Genomic DNA, 23,146 nt, shown 5'->3' with positions numbered 1-23,146 from the left:
AGCTCTATTTTCAATTAAAAGTTATTTTTCATGATACACCTATAGTCTTTCTCAAGCTTTAGCAGTTTCTTTTTTCTCTTTAAGGCTTTTTTTTTTTCTCAAAAATACTCATTTGTTCTTGTAATATTATCTTTCTTTAACCATTTATGTTATGTTACATTTAATTCTATTCAACTTATCCAACAAAACTCCACATATTTCCTTCTCACGATTTGTGCATTCATCATCAATTCATTGAAATCATCTACAATCATCATCATGTTCACTAAACCATCTAACAATCAATTACATTCACATTAACAGTTTTTTCATTTATAAGATAACAAATTACCTTCTAGAATCAACACATTAAGAATTTTCTTTTAGGATTAGACTTATTCCATGATGTGTAGTTTCAAATAGATGCATCATAATTATACACAATTTTTGGATGAGAGGTAGAGGAGTTGATTGAAACTTCACTCATTTTCAAATTAGACGTTATCTTAGCTAAGACAATAAAATTTAAATTTGATTTAGTTAAATGATTGTAGTTGAAATGTTTCAACATTGTCGATATCTTTCATTTTTATAGTATGTAAAAAAACATTACTAAACATTACAAATTTATACACTATAAAATATGTAAAAAAAACATTAATAATATATTAAAATGGAGACTGTAAGAATAAGTTAACAATAAAATTGGATAGTGATCAATCGGCTGAATCTGCCGATAGGGGATGAACAGGTAACCAATTTAGTTAAAAGAGAATTTATGGTCACAACATTAAATAACATGAAAATTTACAAATATATATAATAAACAAAAGTTGTTGTCTTCGGAATTGGTCAACTTTCTGTTGGTGCTGAAGTTGGTTGGCTGCGACTGTCTATTTCCCTGATCATTTCAGCTCGGGTGGTTTAAGTAAGAGGTAACACAGTAGTGTTGCATGTTATATCATCTATATATATGTACATACACGATATGAACATGTAGCGAAAATAAGTTTTGAAAGTCTAGATTTATATCACTTTACAAGACATGACATCATGTATAGGGACAGATAGGAAACACAGCCAAACTTCCACATAATGGAAAAGATACGAACAGGAGCATTGCAGGAATCATGCACGTAACAGAGCCCAACACCCCCCCCCCCCCCCCCCCCCCCCCAAAAAAAAAAAAATAATTTCTACCCCAAACGTACACTTAACTGGAAATGCATGTGCATGGCAAAAGAAAAAAAAAAAAAAAACAAATGCAAACAAAACCATAAAAAAATGGTTTTTTTCTTCTTCTTTTGGACTTACTACACGTAGGATCTGAGGTGGAGGGAATGCCAGAAAATCAAGGGTGAAAAGTGGAAGGGATGTCGAAGGATAGATGCCACTGTTGGAAGGAATGTCGGAGGATCAATTTTGCTATTGGATGGGACACTGGAGGATCGACACTACTGCTAGTGAGTTGGAAGGAATGTCAAAGGATCAATTTTGCTATTGGATGGGATACTGGAGGATCGACACTGCTACTAGTGAGAACCAACAACAGCAGGAGGAGAAGCATGTTAGAAGATCGAAGGCGAGAGGTGGAATGGATGTAAGAGGATCGACGTCACTGGTGGTGAGGGTCGACAACGACAGGAAGAGACACATGTTGAAGGTGGAGGAGACGCAAAGGAGAGAGAGAGAGTATGAAGAAAAAGCTCTTGGGCGAGTACAACTTAAGTTGAAATTACACATCTATCCATGTCACAATTAGAGATTTGCCCTTATCAATATTTTGAAAGCCTACTCAGGCCTTCTCTCTCTCTCTCTATCTCTTTCCACCATTGCGACCTATTTCTACAAACTGAGACACACTATCTCTCTCCACCATTGTCGCTAACTTCTGCAAGCTGCGTCCGTCTCCTATGTGTGTATCTGGTTTGCTCCGTGTGTGTGTATATCTCTCACTCTCTCATTTCTCTCACTACGACATCTCCTGCCAGATCTGGGCAGCTGCAACATTGTCTCTTCAGCTAAATTTTGGTGGCACTTGGTCTAGATCTGACGTCTCCAGCGTACTCTCTCTCTCGTTCTTGCCTGTGATCGTTCAGTCCTTCGTCACGCAATGCGTGACCTGCCAGCAGTGCATGACTGGTAATCAATCTCACGGTTGATCTCTCGCTCTCGTAATTCATCTAGTATTTCATCTCGCTGTTGATCTGTCCGTCGAGAGCTAGCCTTCATGTCCTTCTCTCTTCTCTCTCTCTTCTCCCTCCTCCATCTCTTTCTTCTTTTTCTCACCGCCTTGGCAGTCGCCACCAACGCAACCGCCTTTGCCGTTGTTTCAGTATATTCTATCAAGGTTGTTAAAATCGTAAGAGGGTCTTCGACATGTAAAATCGTAAAATCGAGTGCGATTCAACTTCAAAATCGTAAGGGTTTTTAATACACAAAATTGTAAAATCGTACCGGTAAAATCGAGAGTTTAACAACCATGTACTCTATAACATATAAATATACACAAATATATTATACAAAATTATTTGGACCAAATTAAATCTATTTTGCAACTTTTAAAAATTTTAAGAGCATAACTTGTAATATGTTGAACCTTTTAAGAGCATAGTTTGGCTTGCTATTTTTAAAAAATTATTTTGTAGTTTTGTTTCATTTTTTAAGTTATAAAATGAAATCAAACTATAAACTATAATATTGTAATATTTATTTTTAATAAAAAGATATATTCATATATATCAATAACAATACAATTATATTTCTTCTCTTTATCATTCATACAAAACATAAAATTTTATATATTTTATAATTATTTTATGTATAATTATATATATTTATGTTATTATTTATTTATATTGTTAGAATTAAAAGGTTAAAAATTGTAAGTAAAATTATACAAAATCATAATATCAGATTTTACAAAACTCAAAAATTATATGTAAAGTTATACAAAATTATAGTATTATATTTCACGTTATACAAATAATACAAATAAATAATAACATAAAATATTTTTAACCCAAAATATGTTATTTATTTGTATCTTGTTTAGTTTATATTTTTATTTAAAAAATGTGTATTTAACTCAAAGTTATATTCAAATATATTTTTAGTAAATATACTATATATATTATGTATGTGTTAGTTTAATTTTTAAAAAATTAGAAGCAAAATGAAGTTGGTTGTCGGATAGATGTGAACGACAGAGAGTGAAGACATGGAGAAAAATGGGGGAAAAAGAGAGAGAATGAGGGATCGACAACAAAAGTGAGAGATATAGAATAGACAAAAGCGAGAAACACAATAAGCGAGGGATGTGTGGAAGAGATTGTGAAATATATATATATATATATATAGAGAGAGAGAGAGAGAGAGAGAGATTGAGGTTGGGAGATAGAGGTGATACCTAAGAATCATTGCTGTTGCAGGATGAGACATTGAAAATCTCATAGATTAAGGAGGTGTCGAATTTTTGGGTAGGTAAGTAGGTTTTTGCTTTAGTATGAGCGAGTGAGGTGAAGAAAGAAGCTCATATTTTTGGAGAAAGAGACAATTGGAAAATGAATGAAGAAGGTCAAGAAGATGCTTCGGAGAGAGGGGGAAAAGAGAGAGAAGATGAGAAAAAAGCTCAGATTTGAAAGGGGAGAGAGAGAGAGTACGAGAAAGAATGTTTTTGGTGAATATTCAAAAATTGAGCTGTTTATTGGGTTTAAAATATCGCGATATTTTGATATCAAAATATTATGATAAATTTAATTATCAACAAACTTATCATGATAAAATTGTTCAAGTAGCATTGGGCCTGTTTGTTGCATCTTAAAATGTGTAACTTTTAGTTTCTAGTTTCAAAAAAGTAGGAATGTAGTGTTTGTTTTAACTTGTAGAATTCTAATTTATAGCTTTTACTAGTTTTTAGAAGGGATAGAAGTTGGCTTTTTCAAAACTGGAGTATCCCAATTTCTACAACTTTTGATTAAACAGTTATATTTTTGTGACAATTTTACCCCTATTTTTAACAAAGAATTACTCTTCTGTCCACGCAATCAAGAGTCTCTCTTCTCTATTGCCATCTTCATTTTCAGATATCTTCTTCTCTCTTGCCATCTTCCTCTTTCTTTATACACTAATTAATTTTTTTATAACACTTAAAACTTATACATATACACTAATTAATTTTTAAATTATTATTCTATAACTATTAAGGGTATTATGGACAATTATACAAAAATAAGTTATTTTATAGTTTATGATATCAAACACCATAACTGTTTAACTACAAATTCTGAGAAATTACAACAAACAAGTTCACAATTTATTCTAAATTTTAGAAGTTATAATATGAGAAATTAGAAGCTATAATTTCTCTAATTAAGCTGCAACAAACGGGCCATTATTCGGGGAGGGTAATTAATTGATAAATGATTGATTATTGGGTTATCATCGTCAAAAGTATAGTTGATATGTTCTGTACCTTAACATGTCCATGAACCCTACTCCCACGTTGACCACCCTTTTGGTGTAGAATGGTTTGGCTAAGAATGAAAGGAAGCAAAATACTGAATGGCTAATAAATTACTAACCGTAAAATAAAAGGAGTGTGTAATGGAATACATCCTCCAAAGCTTCTTAGCACTTTCAGGCACAAACCACCTTCAATGCTGACACAAACAACAGGGACTATACCATTTAAGTAGGGAAGCCATTTATTTAATTTAATCTCCTATAACTCTTTTTAAGTCCAAGCCAATGGAGATCCCCAAGAATTCCCATCAATTATGGTCATATTTTTATGATCAGGTTTTAGCCCACATGAGGAGTCCTAATTCCATTTTTTTTAGTACTCGTAATCTTTATGGTTATGTGTAATTTTATTTTTATTTAATTTTTTTTGTAACTTGAACTTTAAAAGGGGAATACAATTTAAAGTTTAGGGTTTAGACTATGATTACAAAAAATACGAAAATCCAAATTAAAATCACAAATAATCCTTCCCCAGTCCACTAATTCTCTTTGCAACGTTAAGTAAGGTAACATTGAATAACACATTTGGGCACACAAAACTGCAAACCCAAACCAAATTGAAATCACAAATCCTAATTCTCATTGCCATTTGCCCACACATGTAAACAATCAACTCCAACTCCAACTCCAACTCCGATGAAAAATAGCAAGAAATATGTGTTAAAAAATGTTGGCAATTTGAAGTAGAGGTCAACTGAGCATGCTTTTTTCACTTTTAAGATTTTTTCTAATATTTTTTTTAAACGTCTTGAATTTGCTTTAAAATGTTTGGTTTGATATAATTAATTAATTAACATATTTGTAATATTCATATAGCATACCCTCCAAGAAAATCTTACCCCATCCCAGCTCTGCCACTATTTGTTCGAGTTTTTTTTTTTTTTATATAAAATTGAACATAAATAAATAAATACTCAACCTGAAACCTATAAAAAAAATATAAATAAATAAATAAAACCAATAGAGAATTAAATTGAAAAGAGCGGCCCTTTATTTCTGATAAAAAGACAACATTGCCCATGTATATATAGTCTTCCTTATCTTCCTCGCGTAGAGGGAAATTGGAATCGGTTTCTCTATCTACCAATACCATGGAAACGTGAACTCAAAACTCGGTGTTCGACGCTTAGCTTCGTGAACCTTTATCCCTCGCAGCTTCAGCACGTACTCTTCCTCCGTTCCCGTTTTCAGAAGTAGAAAGATTGCTTCCCATTTCGTACGGTGCCTTCTCTCTCTCTCTCTCTCACTGTATCTGTTAGTACTTCTGTGAAGTTTCTGCTGTTGCATCTAACCGCTACCTATATGGTTTCATGCTCTCTAGTATGAGCATCTTGAAATTACTGGAATAATGTTTAGGTTCTGTAAAGTGATTGCTGAAATGCACTTTTTGGTGCGGGGCCAGTGATATTGAGCGCCACGTGTTTGTAAATTTGCTTGGTTTTCTCAATGCTAATTGCTTTGCTAGACTAAAACGAGAACCGTCAAAGTAGATGTGTTATAATTTTCTTTAGCCTTTCCAATCAAAAGGGTATTGGTATTTCAGATGATGAAAATAACTATGACAATGCTAGTGTTAAGTAACTGAGTTCAGGTGTAATTCCGGTTTTGCTTAGGTGTTTTGCAAAATGCAATTTTAGGTTCTATGTGTCACTTGTCTCTTGCAGAAGCTGTTCCAGACAACTCTGCAACAAATGATTCACTTTTAGATGTATATTGCCATGGTTGGGGGGGGGGGTTATGTGTCCTCTTAAAACTTGATTTCATTTGACCTTTTCAAGGATAACCTTTTCTCTGTCTATTTGATTTCTCCTTTTGTTCAATTTTCTGCCATGATTATTATCAGTTACTGCAGATTTTAGTGTTTTAGATTGTACATGTTCTCAGAGAGTTTATTGTGTTGATTTAAATAGAATGGATAATGGATTCAGCACTCTGTGGATTCTCCATTGACTGGAGAATCACATGGAAAGCTTTGTGCTAGAGAAGTTGATTTCGCAGATGTTTGGCTTTATTAGTCAGGTGGTCTTGCCCTTGATGATGGGTTCTTAGATGGCTGTTCTCATGTCTCCTACCGAGCATGCTAACTTATGGAATTCAGATGTCAAGGTAAAATCTGAGTTGGTGATAAGCCAAGTCTTATTTTGGTAATTCTTGAAACGCAGTGCATTATAAGTAGAACAGCTCATCAGTCAGTCAATCATGCAACTGATGTCAAAAAATTTCCTGTCAGCACTCTTTTTCTGTTTTTCTTTAACAAGAAGAGTGGATCGAAGCGAACATGTTATCTAATATGGAAACTATGGATCTACAGGATTTAGTTGATATGGTTTACCATTTTAAGGTTTACCAAATATTCTACTGAGTTCTTCTGTTGACTTTTATGGTTTTGGCAGATACTTCTTCACCGGAATTTCAAGTGTAATTTCTTCAAAAAGGGACATATGTTGCCTTCATGTGATACACTATTGAGAGTCAGGCCTGAATTTTCTCTTTCAGTACCTCCACCTGGAAAACGGTATAGGAAAATTATGGTGATGGATTCATGGATGAGATTTTATGCCAAAAAGTCTCGAGCTCAACTGATGGGGTCAAGGATGGAGGAGACATATTTTCCTCTTGAACCTTTCATGTTATATCCGGCCAGAGGTATTACTTTCATGAAAACATTTCTTTGTGTTCATGTCATTTCTTGATATGTTTCTTGACACTCAAATACTTCCAGTGATTTGACAGATAATGGCCAAATTCTGAAATGCTTTAAAAGTGATTCTTTGGTCTCAAAGCAATTATCAAGTGACATCAATGTTGAATCTGAAATTTACACAAAGAATACAGATGCTGCAACTAACAAGGTCTCAGATTTTAAAAACAAAGTCTCTGAGATTGATGGACCTGTTGAGGAGCCCTGGCTACTTCATTCATCTCTCCAGTCACATTATGCTGCACATTCTAATGGATCTAATGGTTTAACAGGTGAACATGGGATTGTACAACACCATAATGGTGACTGTTTAGGAGCACATTCCTCTGATCTGCCCATATTAAAGGCGCAATCCCATTCTAAATGCAAAGATACCTCAATTTCTATTAATGATGAATGCAATCATTATCGAACTGTCTCTGAGAGGGACCAGCCTGTCGAGGAGCCGTGGCTATTTGAGTCATGTCTTTTTCTGCAGTCTGCCGAGGCAGTTTCTCATAAAGAAACTGTTGAAGATGAAGGAGCTCTCCCCAAACTTAATGCCCAGAATCATGAGGCTACAGAAAATTTGGTACTTGAAGAAGCGAGTAAAGCAGCTATTCAGGATGATCTTGTTCCTACAATTATATTGGTCAACTCTTCCTTATGTACCATGCAAAGAATTGCTGTGTTAGAAGATGGAAAATTGGTTGAATTATTACTGGAACCTGTTAAAAACAATGTTCAGTGTGATAGCGTATATCTTGGTGTAGTTACAAAACTTGTTCCCCATATGGGTGGTGCATTTGTAAATATTGGGAGTCCTAGACTCTCTCTTATGGACATAAAGAATAGCAGGGAACCATTCATATTCCCTCCTTTTCGCCAGTCTACAAAGAAGAAAAAAGTAAATGACTCCATGTTTGCCATGCTTGAGGAGCCGCTTGGCACTGAAGAAAATGAGATAAATTTACATGGTGCTGAAGTAATAGATGAAATTGAGGATGATGAAAGTGATGATGAATCAGTGCAATACATGCATGATGAGTATGCAGAGCATGACATTGAGGATGAATGTGATATTCAACAAGTTCTTAAGGAAAATGTCAATGGTAGTCTAACTGCTCATGATGAGGTGGAAGCTGACTTTGATGGCAGTTCAGGTCAGTTAGCTGGAAGCATGCACAATGTGGAAGATCTTTTTGAGAATTCACCACCTTCTCAGGTCCAAGATATGGAAACAGATTCTAAGGACGAATGCACCAATGAAAACAAGTGGGGACAAGTTCGAAAAGGCACTAAAATCATTGTACAAGTTGTTAAAGAGGGATTGGGTACAAAGGGTCCCACTCTAACTGCTTATCCAAAATTGAGGAGCAGATTTTGGGTATTTCATTTTTTTGATCAAATTTTTATTCATTTTTTCTGTATTTCTTGTTTATTGGAACCCTTTTATTTTGTTTGGCATTCAGATCCTGAACACTCGTTGCAATAGTATTGGAATTTCAAGAAAAATCTCTGGTGTTGAGCGAACGCGCTTGCGAGTCATAGCAAAAACTTTGCAACCTCAAGGTTTTGGTCTTACTGTGCGAACTGTTGCTGCCTGTCGCTCCTTGGATGAATTACAGAAGGATTTGGAAGGCTTGCTTTCAACTTGGAAAGATATAATGGACCACGCAAAATCTGCTGCTCTTGCTGCAGATGAAGGTGTTGAAGGGGCAATTCCTGTTCTGTTGCACAGGGCAATGGGTCAAACACTTTGTGTTGTCCAGGATTACTTTAGTGATAAGGTGAACAAGTCCTCAATTAGTTGTCCACTATTTTGTTAAACTATGACATGCTTAGTATAGGTTGTTTCAAGCTTTCCTTAGGTATGCCATCGAAGTGATTCAATTTGTTATGGTCTCTTAACATGGCTTCCCTTCAGGTTAAGAGCTTGGTTGTTGATTCTTCAAGGACATATCATGAGGTATGGCATCGGTCAAAAACACCAGGTTAATGAAGTTAATGTTTAATTGGAAGGAATTGTTTGTTCTTGAATTTCAGGATGCTTAGAGAGTTTAGATTTTTCTTCCCCTATCAATTGTAAATGACCATATTATACTGTGGATGGTCATGTGGCTGTGAGGGGTGAAGGTGACCGTCACAGTAACCATCATCTCTCTCTCTCTTGCTAGGAGGGGTGCAGGGGATCCGGTATTTGGTTATGGCTTCTGTGCATGTGTAAAACAGATAAACCAACCAAGGGCTCCAACAACAAATTGGATAATGATTACAATGCTATGTCGTTATCAGTTTGATTTTAGTTTGATAAGATCCAATTATAATGCTGAAGGTTGAACATGTCAGCTGAACTTTGCGTGGTTAAGAACAACTTGAGTCCACTCTGTAAGCATATCAACCTGTTTTCAACTCTAAAACATGGCCTACAATTTTAATTTCCCAACAAAAGTCAATCTTATTGTAAAATATATACTGGCTGGATGCTTAAGATTGTCAAAGCATCATGTTTCTTAAGCTGTCCATTTAGATGTTTCGTCTAATAATATTCTTTGCTAAACTTAACTTCATTTTCCAATTGTATCCAAGAAGCAAAGGGATTGGCAACTCCTACCTAGAATATTGTTTATCTTTTCCATTGGCATTCTTACATGGGTATGGTAGTTGAACCTAATTATGTTACCATTTGCAATATTGGGGTTTTAGAAGATTAATATTATTAATTGTTGAGTTTACAAGTGAATCGAGGTGGTTATCATTATGCACAGATGTGTCGTAAACACCAGTGAAATATCATGCTTATTGAATTTGCTTTCATGGATTAAAAGTTTGTCTTCCATCATTAACTAAATTTCACTTGTCACTTTGCTATGTTATTATATTCAGGTTACCAACTATCTTCAGGAAATAGCTCCTGATCTTTGTGATCAAGTTCAATTATACAAAAAAAGAACTCCACTTTTTGATGAATATGAGATTGAGGAAGAGATAAACAACATTTTGAGTAAAAGGTAAGAAAAGGCAGCTGTTCTCTTCATTTTTCTCACTGTCATACTACAAGGTAGTTATTGTCTAGACTTGTAGTACTTCATATGTATATTATGAATATTTGTTATTTGTTACTGAAAATAATACTTGGTGATAAGTTCACTAAAAGGATGCACTTGTCAATCTATAATATAATATAGATATGACATGGTTAGCATATTGAGAGTAGAGATGCATTCTAATTAAGCTGCCAAAGTTATTTCAGCATGGTGTTAAACAGCTAGTGTGGCATCTAAAAGGAATTGGTCAAGGTAGGCTTTTGTCTTTGGCATAGTTAAATACAATTATACTAATACATGGGTAAGGAAATAAATAAACACAACACAGGTTAGTTTTGATAATAGAAGAAGTATGTGGCTTGAATCTAATGCATATCAAGTGTTCTTTTCTACATATTGCCATCATTCATAGAATAATGAATGACCACAGGTTTCTGGTCAGTAATTTAACTCTCCATTGTGATTGAAGAGGCTTAGCAGGATTTAGTGACCTGACTAGTATTTTGTCCATACATATTTTGAATGTTACCTAGACAGCCAAGATACTGTCATGATTGTTGTTTGCTGGTTTTAGTCATGCAGGCAGCCGTAGCATGAGGGCTGTTACTTTGAAGCTTGGGGATATCATTGTGCTCTGTTCTACAGAATAGTTCTGGACTATTGCATTCGCTAGAATTATTTTTTGCATTGAGACCTTTGTTATAGTCCTCATCTTTTAAATGAACCATATTTGCGATTTCTGTTTTCTTATCCATTTTTTTTCACAAATTTTCATATAAAATACATTTTCTTAATTACCTGCTGAACTGTCAAGTGCTTGAACTGCACTCTTAAAGAAGTGTTGTGTAGCCTATTTTATATGAAATTGCCTATACAACTTAAATATGGCATATGGGTATTTTAAGTGTCAGATTTATCTACTTGGCATGTCCAATATACATGGACTACCTTTTATATTTTTATCAAAAATGCTATTTGGATGCTCATTTGTAAGTCTTGTGACACTTTTGATGACACTCATGCATTGATGTGTTGTACATCTACATTGATGTAACACAAAGTACAACACATCAATGCACGGGTGTTACCAAAAGCGTCACAACTGAGTGTCCAAATAGCATTCCAATATTTTATACTTCTTAAATGGTTAATGCTACTTTTTAGGGTAACATGATGTTTACCAACAAATTATTTACCAAAATAGTATTTACAAACTAGCAGTGAATGTTGTATATAAAAATGAAAGTTTTTTGTGTGAGCATGTATCAAAGTTGACTGTCTATACAAACTTGGTTGCATGTCAAACGGTCATATCCTGACGTATCCCATATGTGTTTTAAGTATCAAGTATGGCTACTTCTAGGTTTTTAAGTGTCCATAAAACATAGGACATTGCATCATTATCACTTGTTTAATATACTTCAACTACATTTCTTTTTACACCTAATGTTTCTCAAACACTTCTTATTCTGTTTGCCAATTGCCTTAAACACTTGAGTAATTTTAAATAGATGCCTAGAATTTAAAATTGAAATATGGACTGAGCTGTCTATGCTAGAAAAGAAAATGAACACTAATTAATTCCAGAAATTCTTTATTCTAACAGTTTCCTAAATTTCTGAAGAAACTTCATTTAACAATTCTATACTCTTTATTTTTTTTTTGTGTGTGTGTGTGTGGGGGGGGGGGGGGTTATATGAAAGAGGACCAGTGTAGCTATAACAGTAAGACCAAAATATTGTCTGATTGTCTGATACACCCTTAAATCATGTTACTGTGAATGCCATAATGCAGAAATGTTGTCCAGCTTTGTAAAACAAGATTACAATTTTGTTTTAACCTAAGACACAATTAAGATGGCTTGGTCATGTGAGAAGAAGACCAATAGAGGCTCTTGTGAGGAGAGTAGATGGAATGGAATAAGTACATAGAAAGAGAGGTTGAGGAAGGCCAAGAAAAACTTGGTGGGGAACTTAGGTATTATATAAGCTATAAGGGCCTTACAAAATATAGCACCATAGATAGAAATGCTGGTAAGCTAGAATTCATGTAGCCAATCTCGCATATATTGAGATTAAGGCTTGATATGTTGTTTTTGTTGTATTATTCTGAAATGGCCTTGGCATACTTCCACACTGGATTTTTCTGGGGCATCCTCCCACAGCTTTAGGAGGATCAATCTTTTGTAAAAGGTTCTAGCCTCTATTGTTATAATTGTCCTCTTTTCTTGTTTGTTTACAATTTCTACCACTTCCAGTTCTTGCTTAAAAATTTTGTTTTCTTGTTTGAAGGCTAGTTATCTACCTAATAAAGGATAAAAAAGATGTATGGGGTTAAGAATAAGTCAGTGACATCTCAATAGGATAAGACTCAATGTTAGTTTTTTGTGTTGAGTTTATGTCTTTATCTCAAATTCCACTAATTTTAGTTTCTTTTGAATCTAGTTCACAACAATTTTCCTAACTTCCTCTTTGTTCTTTCCAAATTGATTGTTAGACTCCATCTGCTGATTACACGTCTTCTGTTGTAGGGTTCCTCTCACTAATGGAGGCTATCTAGTTATTGAGCAAACTGAGGCATTAGTCTCTATTGACGTGAATGGTGGACAATGCATGCTTGGTCAGGGAAGATCCCAAGAGACAGCAATTCTTGATGTCAACCTAGCTGCTGCAAGACAAGTAAATCAACCTTATGCATTACAAAATAGTTAATTGGCTCAGTCTAGTAAATCAAGACTATTTTATTGGAATCAATTTGTAAATTTTTCATTGAATAAGACTAGGGTCGTCTAGTAACAAAAGTGGCTGATTTAGAAAATCTGAAAATCTTAGGTAGATGAATTTTGAAATTGGAAGTTTTTAGTTAGCTGATATTATGATCTAAAATACCTTTCTTTCCTTTTTTTTTGGCTGAGTCTAAAATACCTTTCACGATCTTGTTCAATATCCATCACTGAATTAGCTTCCTGCATGTTAGTTGCTCCTCAGGTATATTTTTCAGATTCCATTACTAGCTTATTCTTGAAAATCAGCTTGGTACAAGATACAATGAAGGCTTCAGACAAAAAATATTTATTAGGGCTTCTGAAACAATTGCTTCTCTTTTCTTCTTAACTTTTCAGGTAAGTTGTTCTTAAGCAATTTATATTGGATTCTCAGAAAAAGGACATTACTCTATTGCGAATGAATTGTGTTTTAGATTTTTCCCCACATTAAATGATAATACAAATGCCTTAACATGCAGACACCAAGCAACCCACAACCATAGCTTGTTCACTGCCTTAGACAGCTGCTGTTTCTATCAACCCCACCTTGGAATAATTCTATAAATTGCTTCCCCCTCTCCATGTTTCAATATATTATCCATGCATTGTATTTGCTTATTGGTGCTGTGAAAAATGGGATGCTCAAGTGGTGTTACTAACAATGTCAACCCCTTCAGATTGCTAGAGAATTGCGGCTGAGAGATATTGGCGGCATTATTGTGGTAGATTTCATTGATATGATGGATGATGGTAAAGAATAATCTCTCTCTCTCTCTCTCTCTCTCTTCACGTGTGTTTGTGCGCACACTTGTGTGGCATATTTAACTCTTGCATCTCTATTGATGATTTATCCTACTAAGTTGACGTTATTGTATCTTCATGAAAACATTCAAACGGTTTGTGATTACATGCTTGCATCTCTGTTGATGATATATTATACTAATATATCACTTTTGTATCTTCATGAAAATCTATTATATTCTAACAGATTGGGGTTACATGCTTGCATGTCTATTGATAATATATTCAACAACTGCAGCTTTATTATATTTTTATGAAAGTGTATTATATTCAAATGGATTGTAATTGGAAGTTAAAATGAAAACTGACATTTCAACTTCAAGAATCCCATTTTGGTCCCCCATGTGTTTGGCAATCTACTTATCAATTTGCCGAGTCCAAAATGAAAAATTTTGCATTCAGCACAAGCAGTCATTGGTCTACTCTTTCAAAATGGGATTTGGTGTCACAAACACTTTGGCTATTGTTTTTATTGTCTCCAGTGCTATAGAATATTTCAGCATTATTGTCATGACCTAATCCCATATACGAAGTGTATTAGGAAGTCCTGTGTGCATTACTTGATCTTAAGAGCTCAAATTAACTCCATCTAGTACTTTTAGGTGGTGTCTTGGGAGGGCTCCTCTCTTTTCTTTTCTTTTTTTCCCCCCTTTTTTTTTAAAAAAAAGAAAAAGAGAGAAGGGGATGCCTAGATGGAAAACCAAACTGTCAAGAAAAATAGTAAAAAGGCTTCTCTTCAATCTTATTCATCTCCCGCAAGAGGATTATGATTTATACATACTTCCTTACAAGATTAGGAAGTTGCCAAAGACTAGCTTAGGAAAGCTTTCTAAACCTAGATTAGGAAATGTACATCTTTTAGGATACAATAAATTAAGGAAATATATACTAATCTAGATCTAGAAGATACAATCCTAATTTAGGAAATATATACAATCATAATCAGTCAATCAATCAACACTAATCTTGCTTGAGGTTAGGACCTAATTGCCGACACTCCCCCTCAAGATCGGGCTTGAATATCATGTATCCCAATCTTGCTTATCATTCTTCTAAACACGGCTACAGGTAGGCCCTTGGTTAGCATGTCTTCTAACTGATCATGTGATGAAATGTAGGATGTGCATGTTAGTCCACTATCCAATTTTTCCTTTATGAAATGATTGTCCACTTCAACATGTTTTGTCTGGTCGTGTTGAACTGGATTATGAGCGATATTGATTGCTGACTTGTTATCACAATAGAGTTTCATAGGTGTGGTCCATTCAATCCTGAGATCATTTAGTAAAATTTTTAGCTACAATAATTCACACATACCTAGAGCCATGGATTGAAATTTCACCTCAGCACTTAACCTAGCAACCACATTTTGTTTTTGCTTCTCCATGTTACCAAATTGCCTCCTAACATGGTACAATAGCTAGAAGTTGATCTTCTATTTACAACATATCCTATATAGTGAGCATTTGTGTAGGTCTCTAGTGTCATGGCTTCTCCTTTCTTGAATAAAATGCCTTTCCCAGGTGCTCCCTTTAGATAGTGAAGTATTTTGTACACAGCTCTGAGATGTCTTTCTTTTGAATTGTGCATAAACTGACTAACCACCCCTACAACATAAGCTATATCTGGCCGAGTATGGGCTAGATATATCAATTTCCCTACTAGTCTTTGATAATCCCCTTTGTCAACCATATTATCCTCCAAAGCCTCTCCTAGCCTATGATTCGGGTCAATAGGGGTTTCGACTGCCTTGCAACCTAGCAATCTGGTTTCATTTAGGAGATCCATTATATATTTTTGCTGGGAAACGAATATGCCTTCTTTTGAATGAGCCATCGCTATTCCCAAAAAATATTTTAATCTCCCCAAATCTTTGATCTCGAATTCCTTCACCAAACACTCCTTTAGTTGGGACATACCTTCCTCATTATTACCAGTAACAACAATATCATCCACATACACAATAAGTATTGTCACTCACCCTATGGCCAAGTGCTGAATAAAAGTGTATGGTCTCCTTGGCTTTGCTTACATCCCATGCTAAGCATTACACTTGTAAATCTGCCAAACCAAGCCTGTGGGGACTGTTTTAGTCCACATAGGGCCTTTTTTAGTTTGCATACAATTGGTTCTCATGTGGTTGTCCCATAACCTGGTGGCATTTCCATACATAACTCCTACTCTAGACTCCCATGCAAAAATGCATTTTTGACATTAAATTGGTGCAATGGCCAATTTAGGTTAGCAGCCAAAGAAAGGAGAACCCTAACTGTATTCAACTTTTCCACTGGTGCAAATGTGTCCAAATAGTCCACCCCATACACTTGTGTATACCCCTTGGCAACCAATCTCGCCTTGTATCGATCTACAGACCCATCAGACTTATATTTCACAGTATAAAACCATTTATAACCCATCATATGTTTTCCCTTAGGCGATTTCACCAAATCCTCGGTTTGATTTTTTTCTAGGGCTGCCATCTCAGCCTCCATGGTATCCTTCCAGTTCTTATTCCCTATAGCTTCAGAAATTTTTTTTGGGATAGGAATAGTATGTAGGCTGGTAAAAAAGGCTCTGTGGGTAGATGATAGCTTAGAAAAGGAAAGAAATAGGTGTAAAGGATGTTTGGTACAAGTTCTAGTTCATTTTCTAAGGGCAATGGGCCAATCCAAGTCATATGTATCTGTCTCGAGTGTGGATTCAACAAGTTTTACAAAGCTATTATCAAGAGGGTTAGTTGAAGAGATCCCTAGAAATGGCTCTGAAATGGTGGCAGAATTGTCAATGTCACTTCTGTCTGGGGAGATTTCAAGACTAGTAGGACTTGCAGTGGATGTTGGGGCTTGGATTGAGATTTCTTTCTCCTTGAATATACCTGTAATGGGCGAGGAGTAGATGGTGAAACTTCCTCTGGTGTCACACTTACCGAATCCTTCATATTAGAAGATGGGTTCAAGGAAGGTGATAGATCATAGTCAAAGAGAATTAAAGGAGAATCCCTATTGGTCAAGGTTAGATTTTGTTCTTGAGTACTAGAGGATTTAAAGTAGGACTCACTCTCACTCAACAAAGGTCATGTCTGCATATACAAAAAATTTCTTTGAAGGAGGGTGATAGCATCGATAACCATTTTAAATATCCAACGAACACATACTTTAAGGCACGAGGATCTAGCTTCCCTCTATTGGTTGAAGGAATATGATCATAGGTTGTGCACCCAAATATCTTGGGCTGCCAATTACTAGTCACATGAAAATCAGGAAAATGACTAGTCAATAATTGAATAGGACTATGAGATTCTAGGGTTTTTTATGGAAGTCTATTGATAAGGGAGGTGGCTGTTAGAGCTGTTTTCCTCCAATAATGTTTTGGTACGTTATGGTGAAAGAGAAGAGCTTGAATAGTAGCCAAAAGGTGGCCATTTTTCCTCTTGGCCACTCCATTATGTTGAGGAGTGTAGGGACAAAAGGATTCATGAATGACACCTTTTTGTTGAAAGAAAACAAATAAAGATAGGTTGAAAAAATCTCTAACATTATCTGATCTAAACCGCTTTATTTCCACCCCAAATTGAGTTTTAATCATGTTGTAAAATATAGGGAAGACACGGCTTACTTCTGATTTTGTTTTCAACAAATATAAACAAACCACCCTTGTATAATCATCCACAAATATAACAAACTATCTTGTCCCAGAAATATTGAGAACATTTGATGGACCCCAAATGTCATTATGAATTAAAGAGAAAGGAGAATAAATCCTTTTATTGGATAGAGGAAAAGACACTCTTTTATGCTTTGCAAGTTCACACACAGCACAACTAAAATGTTCAAAGTCAAGACCTTTGGCTAAATCAAGAAACATTAACTTGAGAGTGAGAAAAGAGGGGTCACCAAGTCTATAATGTTGTAACCACATCTTATCTTCGTTGGATTGAGCTAGGCATGACAGGAGGGAAAGAGACTCCTTCTTGTCCTGTCCACCTGGTTCCTCGAGATAATAAAGCCCCTCTCTAGTCCTAGCAAGCCCAATCATCCTCTTTTTGCCTTGTTCCTGTAACTCATGGACATTAGAATAAAAAAAATGCATTGCAATTAGTGTCTTCAATAAGTTTTTGAATTGATATGAGATTAGCAAACAACTTAGGAACATGAAGGACGTTCTTTAAGGGTTAGATGCTCATTGAGAAGAACATCTCCTTGGTCGGTAACAGTGGTAAGAGAGCCATCTGCCATTGTGATTTTTCTTGAGCTAGGACAAGGGTTATGGGAAATAAACAAGTGTGGATAGGAGGTCATGTGGTCTGAAGCACCCGAGTCTAGGACCCAACAATTTTGGTGCAAAGTTTCTGAAGCATGTAGAGAAAAAAAGGAGGAAAGAGTACATGTGAGAGCAAGAGAGCTGGTACCTTTTCTTGCCTTCTTGTCTAGGGACCCCAAAAAACTCCTTAGCCTTTCAATTTTTGCCTTGTTGAGCTCAAGGGTCTCTCCTCCTTGTTCAGAATCCCTTGGTTCAGATTGTTGGCCATTGATTGCCATATAGGCCTGTCCCTGCACTTGGCTCCTTGTTGGTCCTCCTTTGGGTGGCTTTCCATGAAGCTTCCAACACTTCTCTATGGTTTGCCTAGGTTTTTTACAATGGGTACACCATAGAGAATCCCTATCCATGGGTTTCTTCTCGTCTCTAGACCCTTTGCTTTGATTGTGAGCTCTCGAGGACACTAGAGTAGAGCTCTCACTCAGGATGGGTTCCAGCCTTACACTCCTTCTCCCTTCTTCTGCTCATATTAAAGAAATTACCTCATTTAAGGAAGGTAAGTCTTCCTTGTCAAGAATTTGCACTCTGACCACATCAAATTCTATGTCGAGGCCGGCTAAGAAGTTGTATGTTTGTTCATTTTCAACAAATCTCTTATATAGTGCAACATCCTCACTACACTTCATCATTAGACACTGGTAGTGGTCCAGTTCTTGCCATAGAGTTTGCAACAAATTTGCATACTCTGTGATGGTCTTCGTATCTTGCTTGGTTGCTGCCACCCTTGCTTGTATCTCATAAATCTGAGCTACATCCTTGATCTTTGAATAGGTCAACTTTATGGCCTCCCAGATATCCTTGGTTGTTAAGAACATGATAGTGTCGTTGATTTCTAGAATCATGGAATTCCAGAGTCAAGACATCACCAAGGAGTCTTCTTCGTCCCATGCTTCAAACGCTAGATCATTCTCCTTTGGGCCAATTCCCAACAAGTGGCTAAGCTTCCCTTTTCCTTTAAGGAAGGTGTGGATTAATGGATTAATTGTGACCATTTCAGGTAGTTCTTACTGTTCAAACGGTAAACTGCTTGAAGGTATGGCTAGAATCTGTTGAATCGAGTGTAGGGTCTTGAATGGTAGACCTTGTCAATGAAGTTTGAGTGGAAAAAAAAAAAAGAGAGAGACAGAGAGAAGATTGAAAGAGATAGGCTACGAATGTCCCAAGGAATCTGTTAAGAGTTCCTAGAGCTCTAATACCATGTCAAGAAAAATAGTAAAAATGCTTCTCTTCAATCTTATTCATCTCCCACGGGAGGATTATGATTTATACAGACTTCCTTAGAAGATTAGGAAGTTGCCAAAGACTAGCTTAGGAAAGCTTTCTAAACCTAGATTAGGAAATATACATCTTTTAGGATACAACAAATTAAGGAAATATATACTAATCTAGATCTAGAAGATACAATCCTAATTTAGGAAATATATACAATCATAATCAATCAATCATTCATAATCAATCAACACTGATCTTGCCCAAGATTAGGACCTAATTGCCGACACAAAATAAAGGGAAAGAAAAGAAGCCCAAGGACTTCTATGGTAAGGTTGCACCTTGACATCTACAGCTGCCTTTTCAGTACTACAGGGCCAATCAGTGAGAAGATCACTTCAGCGGCTAATAGCACTTAGAAAAAATGCAGTACCCTAACACTCAATTAATTATGAACAAAAGTAGTTTAACTACAATCAAAGTATTCAAAACCAGTTAAGCATAAGCAAACCCGTACCACATAGGCACTATAGGAGAACAATGATTTCCTTACAATTTGGAAAGCCATGGTACAGTAGACTAGATATTACTTGGTAGTAACATGAGATCAGCAACAATCAAGGATGGAAAAACTTGTTTAAGTTTTGCCTCATGCATTGGGTTAAGTGTTTCCTTAACTTGGTTGTCTACATGAAAACGAAAGAAGATTTTGGAATAACTATAATACCATCAAGTTGATTTGGTCATATTTATAAAATATAGGCCAATCAAGTTCCATTCTTTGTGTATTTTGCAAGGATAACATAAAATCTTTGGCAAATAAAATAACATACAGTTAATTGAGAATTTGAGGCGACACCTGCTGGTCCCACTTTTATTTTATAGTATTGTTTATTTATAAATATTATTTTGTGAATGATGTTATGTTAATAGTGACTTCCAGATGTAAAAGTGAAACTTACACAATCTTATATTCCAGCAAACAAGAGACTGGTATATGAAGAAGTTAAAAAGGCTGTGGAGAGAGACCGATCAACGGTTAAAGTCTCTGAATTGTCCCGACATGGGCTTATGGAAATCACCAGAAAGAGGGTCTGTTTGCTGTTTTTCAATTTTTTTTTTTCTTTTTTGGCCTCATTTACTACCTGCAGAAACCATTTGAACAAGATAGATGATGATAGATGACTAGTGGCATTTACTTTTTCCTAATAAGCTGGTTACCACCCTTGACAGGTTAGACCTAGTGTGACATTTATGATTAGTGAACCATGCACTTGTTGCCATGCTACTGGAAGAGTGGAAGCTCTGGAGACCTCATTTTCCAAAATTGAGCACGAAATTTGCCGGTTGCTTGTAAGTTTTCTTCTATAGCAATAAGGAAGTTACTATATTGTTATACAGATCTATAGGTCCACAACTTACTTGCTATTGATTGATCATCATAGTTCTTGTGAATGAAATACGGAAAGGATCTTCCGAATTTCTCAGCCTTTATATTTCTTATTCGACTTTGAGAGCCATTTCTGTGTTTGTTATTTTGTTTCTTAGTTGCTTGGAAATCTTATTCATCGTAGCAACATGCTTCACTTTTCTTTACCTATTTATTCCTAGTTTTATGACTTTATTTTAATTCTGATGATTTTTCGGCAGGCAATGATGAGCCAGAAACCAGATCCCCAAAACCCCAAATCCTGGCCAAGATTTATGCTGTGGGTCGATCGCTACATGTGTAACTACTTGACTTCTGGCAAAAGAACAAGATTAGCAGTTCTGAGTAGCTCTCTCAAAGTTTGGATCCTTTTGAAGGTACATCTAAATAGCACAATCATTTACTTACTATTGTTGGCAGAAGTTGGAAATAAATGGGTATACTGGTTAAATAACTGTTCACATGTTTAAGTTTTTGAGTTGTCTAGAAGTTCTGAGAAGTATTTTATTCTTTAACTAAAATAAATAACTAAATAACCCGCTCAATCCTATCAAGGAACTACTAGAATTACAGATATGGATACACAACAAAGATGGCAAAATATGCAGAGATCCATCAGTTCAGGACACCAGAGAGAGGGATGACATGTATAAATATAAACTTATTATTACAAATGCATTTCTATTACACGTGGAAAATTATTGTTGTAAGTTATTTTTTTAGCATATACTATGCTTATGTTTATCTAAGCTATGGACTCGTGTCGTGTTTAAAGCATGTTGCCTTAATCCAAAGAGGTTTTTTCAATAAAGAATAGGGAAAATTATATGCGGTACCCCTAAGGTTTAAGACAATTGCAAGAACTACTCTTAATGTTTGAGAAGTATACTCTTGAGGTTTAATACGTGTTACAATATTTCCCGTCATTAGTTAATACTGATTGAACATTGAAAATGACCAAAATACCCTTACACTTAAACTTCTCTCTCTCTCCTCTCTCCGCCCACATTTTTCTTTCTCTCCTCTCCCTCTCTGCCTCTCCTTTTGCTGCTGACCTCCTTTAATTGTTGTTGCCTGCCACCATCTTGATAAGTCCCCTATCTCTTTTTCTTTGTTTTGGGTTCAACGAAACCCAAATTCATCTAGGTTTCGTTGAACCTGGATGATCTGGGTTCAAAGACAGAGAATTTGACTCCTATATGAATTTGGGTTCAAACTCAGACCGACCAAAACAATGGCCGTTGGCGACCACTAATTGTTTTTTTCTATTTTTTTTAAGTCAGATAGAAGGAGAGAGAGAGAGGAAATAGAAATGATTGTGCTACTTGTACATCAAGGACTACACCTTGGCCCACACACATCCCCACAAATGACCAAAATACCCATCGCGCCTCATCGCCTTAGGTGGGGTATTTTGGTCATGCGTCTTACCTCACCGTGAGGCACAAAAGGTATTTTGATCATTTACATGTATGTGTTTAGTCTAAGGTGTAGCTCTTGATGTACAAGAAATATTTTCCAAATAGAAAAGAGAATGAAGGGTATTTAACATTAGAGAAGGTTATGACTCTCAGCACCAAAAGCCAACCAACAGCAGTTAGTTTGCAGATCATATGCATGCTGCTTTATCTGTTTAGTGTCTCTAATTAATATTCTTTTTCTTTTTGCTAGATGTTCACTTGTGTACTAATTAATTTGACTTCAGCCAAATAGCTACCATTATTTGGAATGATTGTTGTAATTGAGCTTTGATTCTTCAGGTTGCTAGGGGTTTTACCAGGGGAGCATTTGAGGTGAAACCATTGACCGATGACGAGGCCTACGGAAGTCAGCATCAGGTTGCCATTTCCATGTTACAACCAACAGAAGTTGGATCTTACGCTCCCAGCAGAAAACTAACTGTATTTCCTATTAAAAAATGGAGGACTGCAAGGAAGTGAGCACCCACTTCACTAAGGTAGGAAAGATAAAGAGATGCACTGTTTAAACACAAGATCACCTTCCTTTCCTTTTTCTCCCACAAAAGGCTATCATGATCAGGTTCTGGTTTTATTCTTTTATTATCTGTATAGGTCTTTCAACCTCTGAATGCCAGACTAGTTCGGGTGGCATGTACCCTTTTTTTGTTGTAATCGCCTTTGCCTCCAATCTTTCCAAGCCATAGAATGCTTCTACTTCATTTGCCAAGCAGATGTACAGTAGCTTTCATTTTAATATACTTGTATATTTGTTGTTAAATAAGATTCTTATTCTATTATACTTTCTGCCGAAGAGTTCCTGGCATGGTTTTGTTCAATTCAAACGAAAACATGGTTTCTAATTCCTTGGCCCACAAAGACCTTTGAACTCATCGAGAGGGAAATTGTTAAATGAGGTAGTGCTGTTTGTTTGCAGCA

General features: G+C 35.8%; 1 protein-coding gene across 7 annotated transcripts; it reads left to right on the top strand.

The window, feature by feature from the left end:
• Nucleotides 1-5,546: 5,546 nt before the first annotated feature.
• On the top strand, nucleotides 5,547-23,059 carry LOC127803293 (ribonuclease E/G-like protein, chloroplastic). Of its 7 annotated transcripts, XM_052339413.1 has the most exons (14): nucleotides 5,547-5,719; nucleotides 6,414-6,609; nucleotides 6,897-7,149; nucleotides 7,237-8,570; nucleotides 8,656-8,973; nucleotides 9,111-9,152; nucleotides 10,070-10,194; nucleotides 12,761-12,908; nucleotides 13,672-13,744; nucleotides 20,301-20,413; nucleotides 20,555-20,674; nucleotides 20,972-21,127; nucleotides 22,511-22,707; nucleotides 22,823-23,059. In XM_052339413.1, the coding sequence occupies exons 2-13, from the start codon at nucleotides 6,553-6,555 to the stop codon at nucleotides 22,688-22,690; spliced, it is 2,919 nt and encodes a 972-aa protein (XP_052195373.1). In that variant the 5' UTR covers nucleotides 5,547-5,719; nucleotides 6,414-6,552; the 3' UTR covers nucleotides 22,691-22,707; nucleotides 22,823-23,059. The 7 variants fall into 7 exon arrangements, with proteins under 7 accessions (XP_052195373.1, XP_052195370.1, XP_052195368.1 ...); XM_052339410.1 differs by having other exon boundaries at nucleotides 5,548-5,719; nucleotides 6,519-6,609; nucleotides 22,511-23,058; XM_052339408.1 differs by having other exon boundaries at nucleotides 5,548-5,719; nucleotides 22,511-23,058.
• The last annotated feature ends 87 nt before the right edge of the window (nucleotides 23,060-23,146 follow it).

This window comes from Diospyros lotus, chromosome 6 (assembly GCF_014633365.1).
Source record: "Diospyros lotus cultivar Yz01 chromosome 6, ASM1463336v1, whole genome shotgun sequence".
Classification (NCBI taxonomy): Eukaryota; Viridiplantae; Streptophyta; class Magnoliopsida; order Ericales; family Ebenaceae; genus Diospyros; species Diospyros lotus.
Note: the sequence above shows the minus strand (reverse complement) of the source record. Positions and strands in the feature narration are given on the sequence as shown.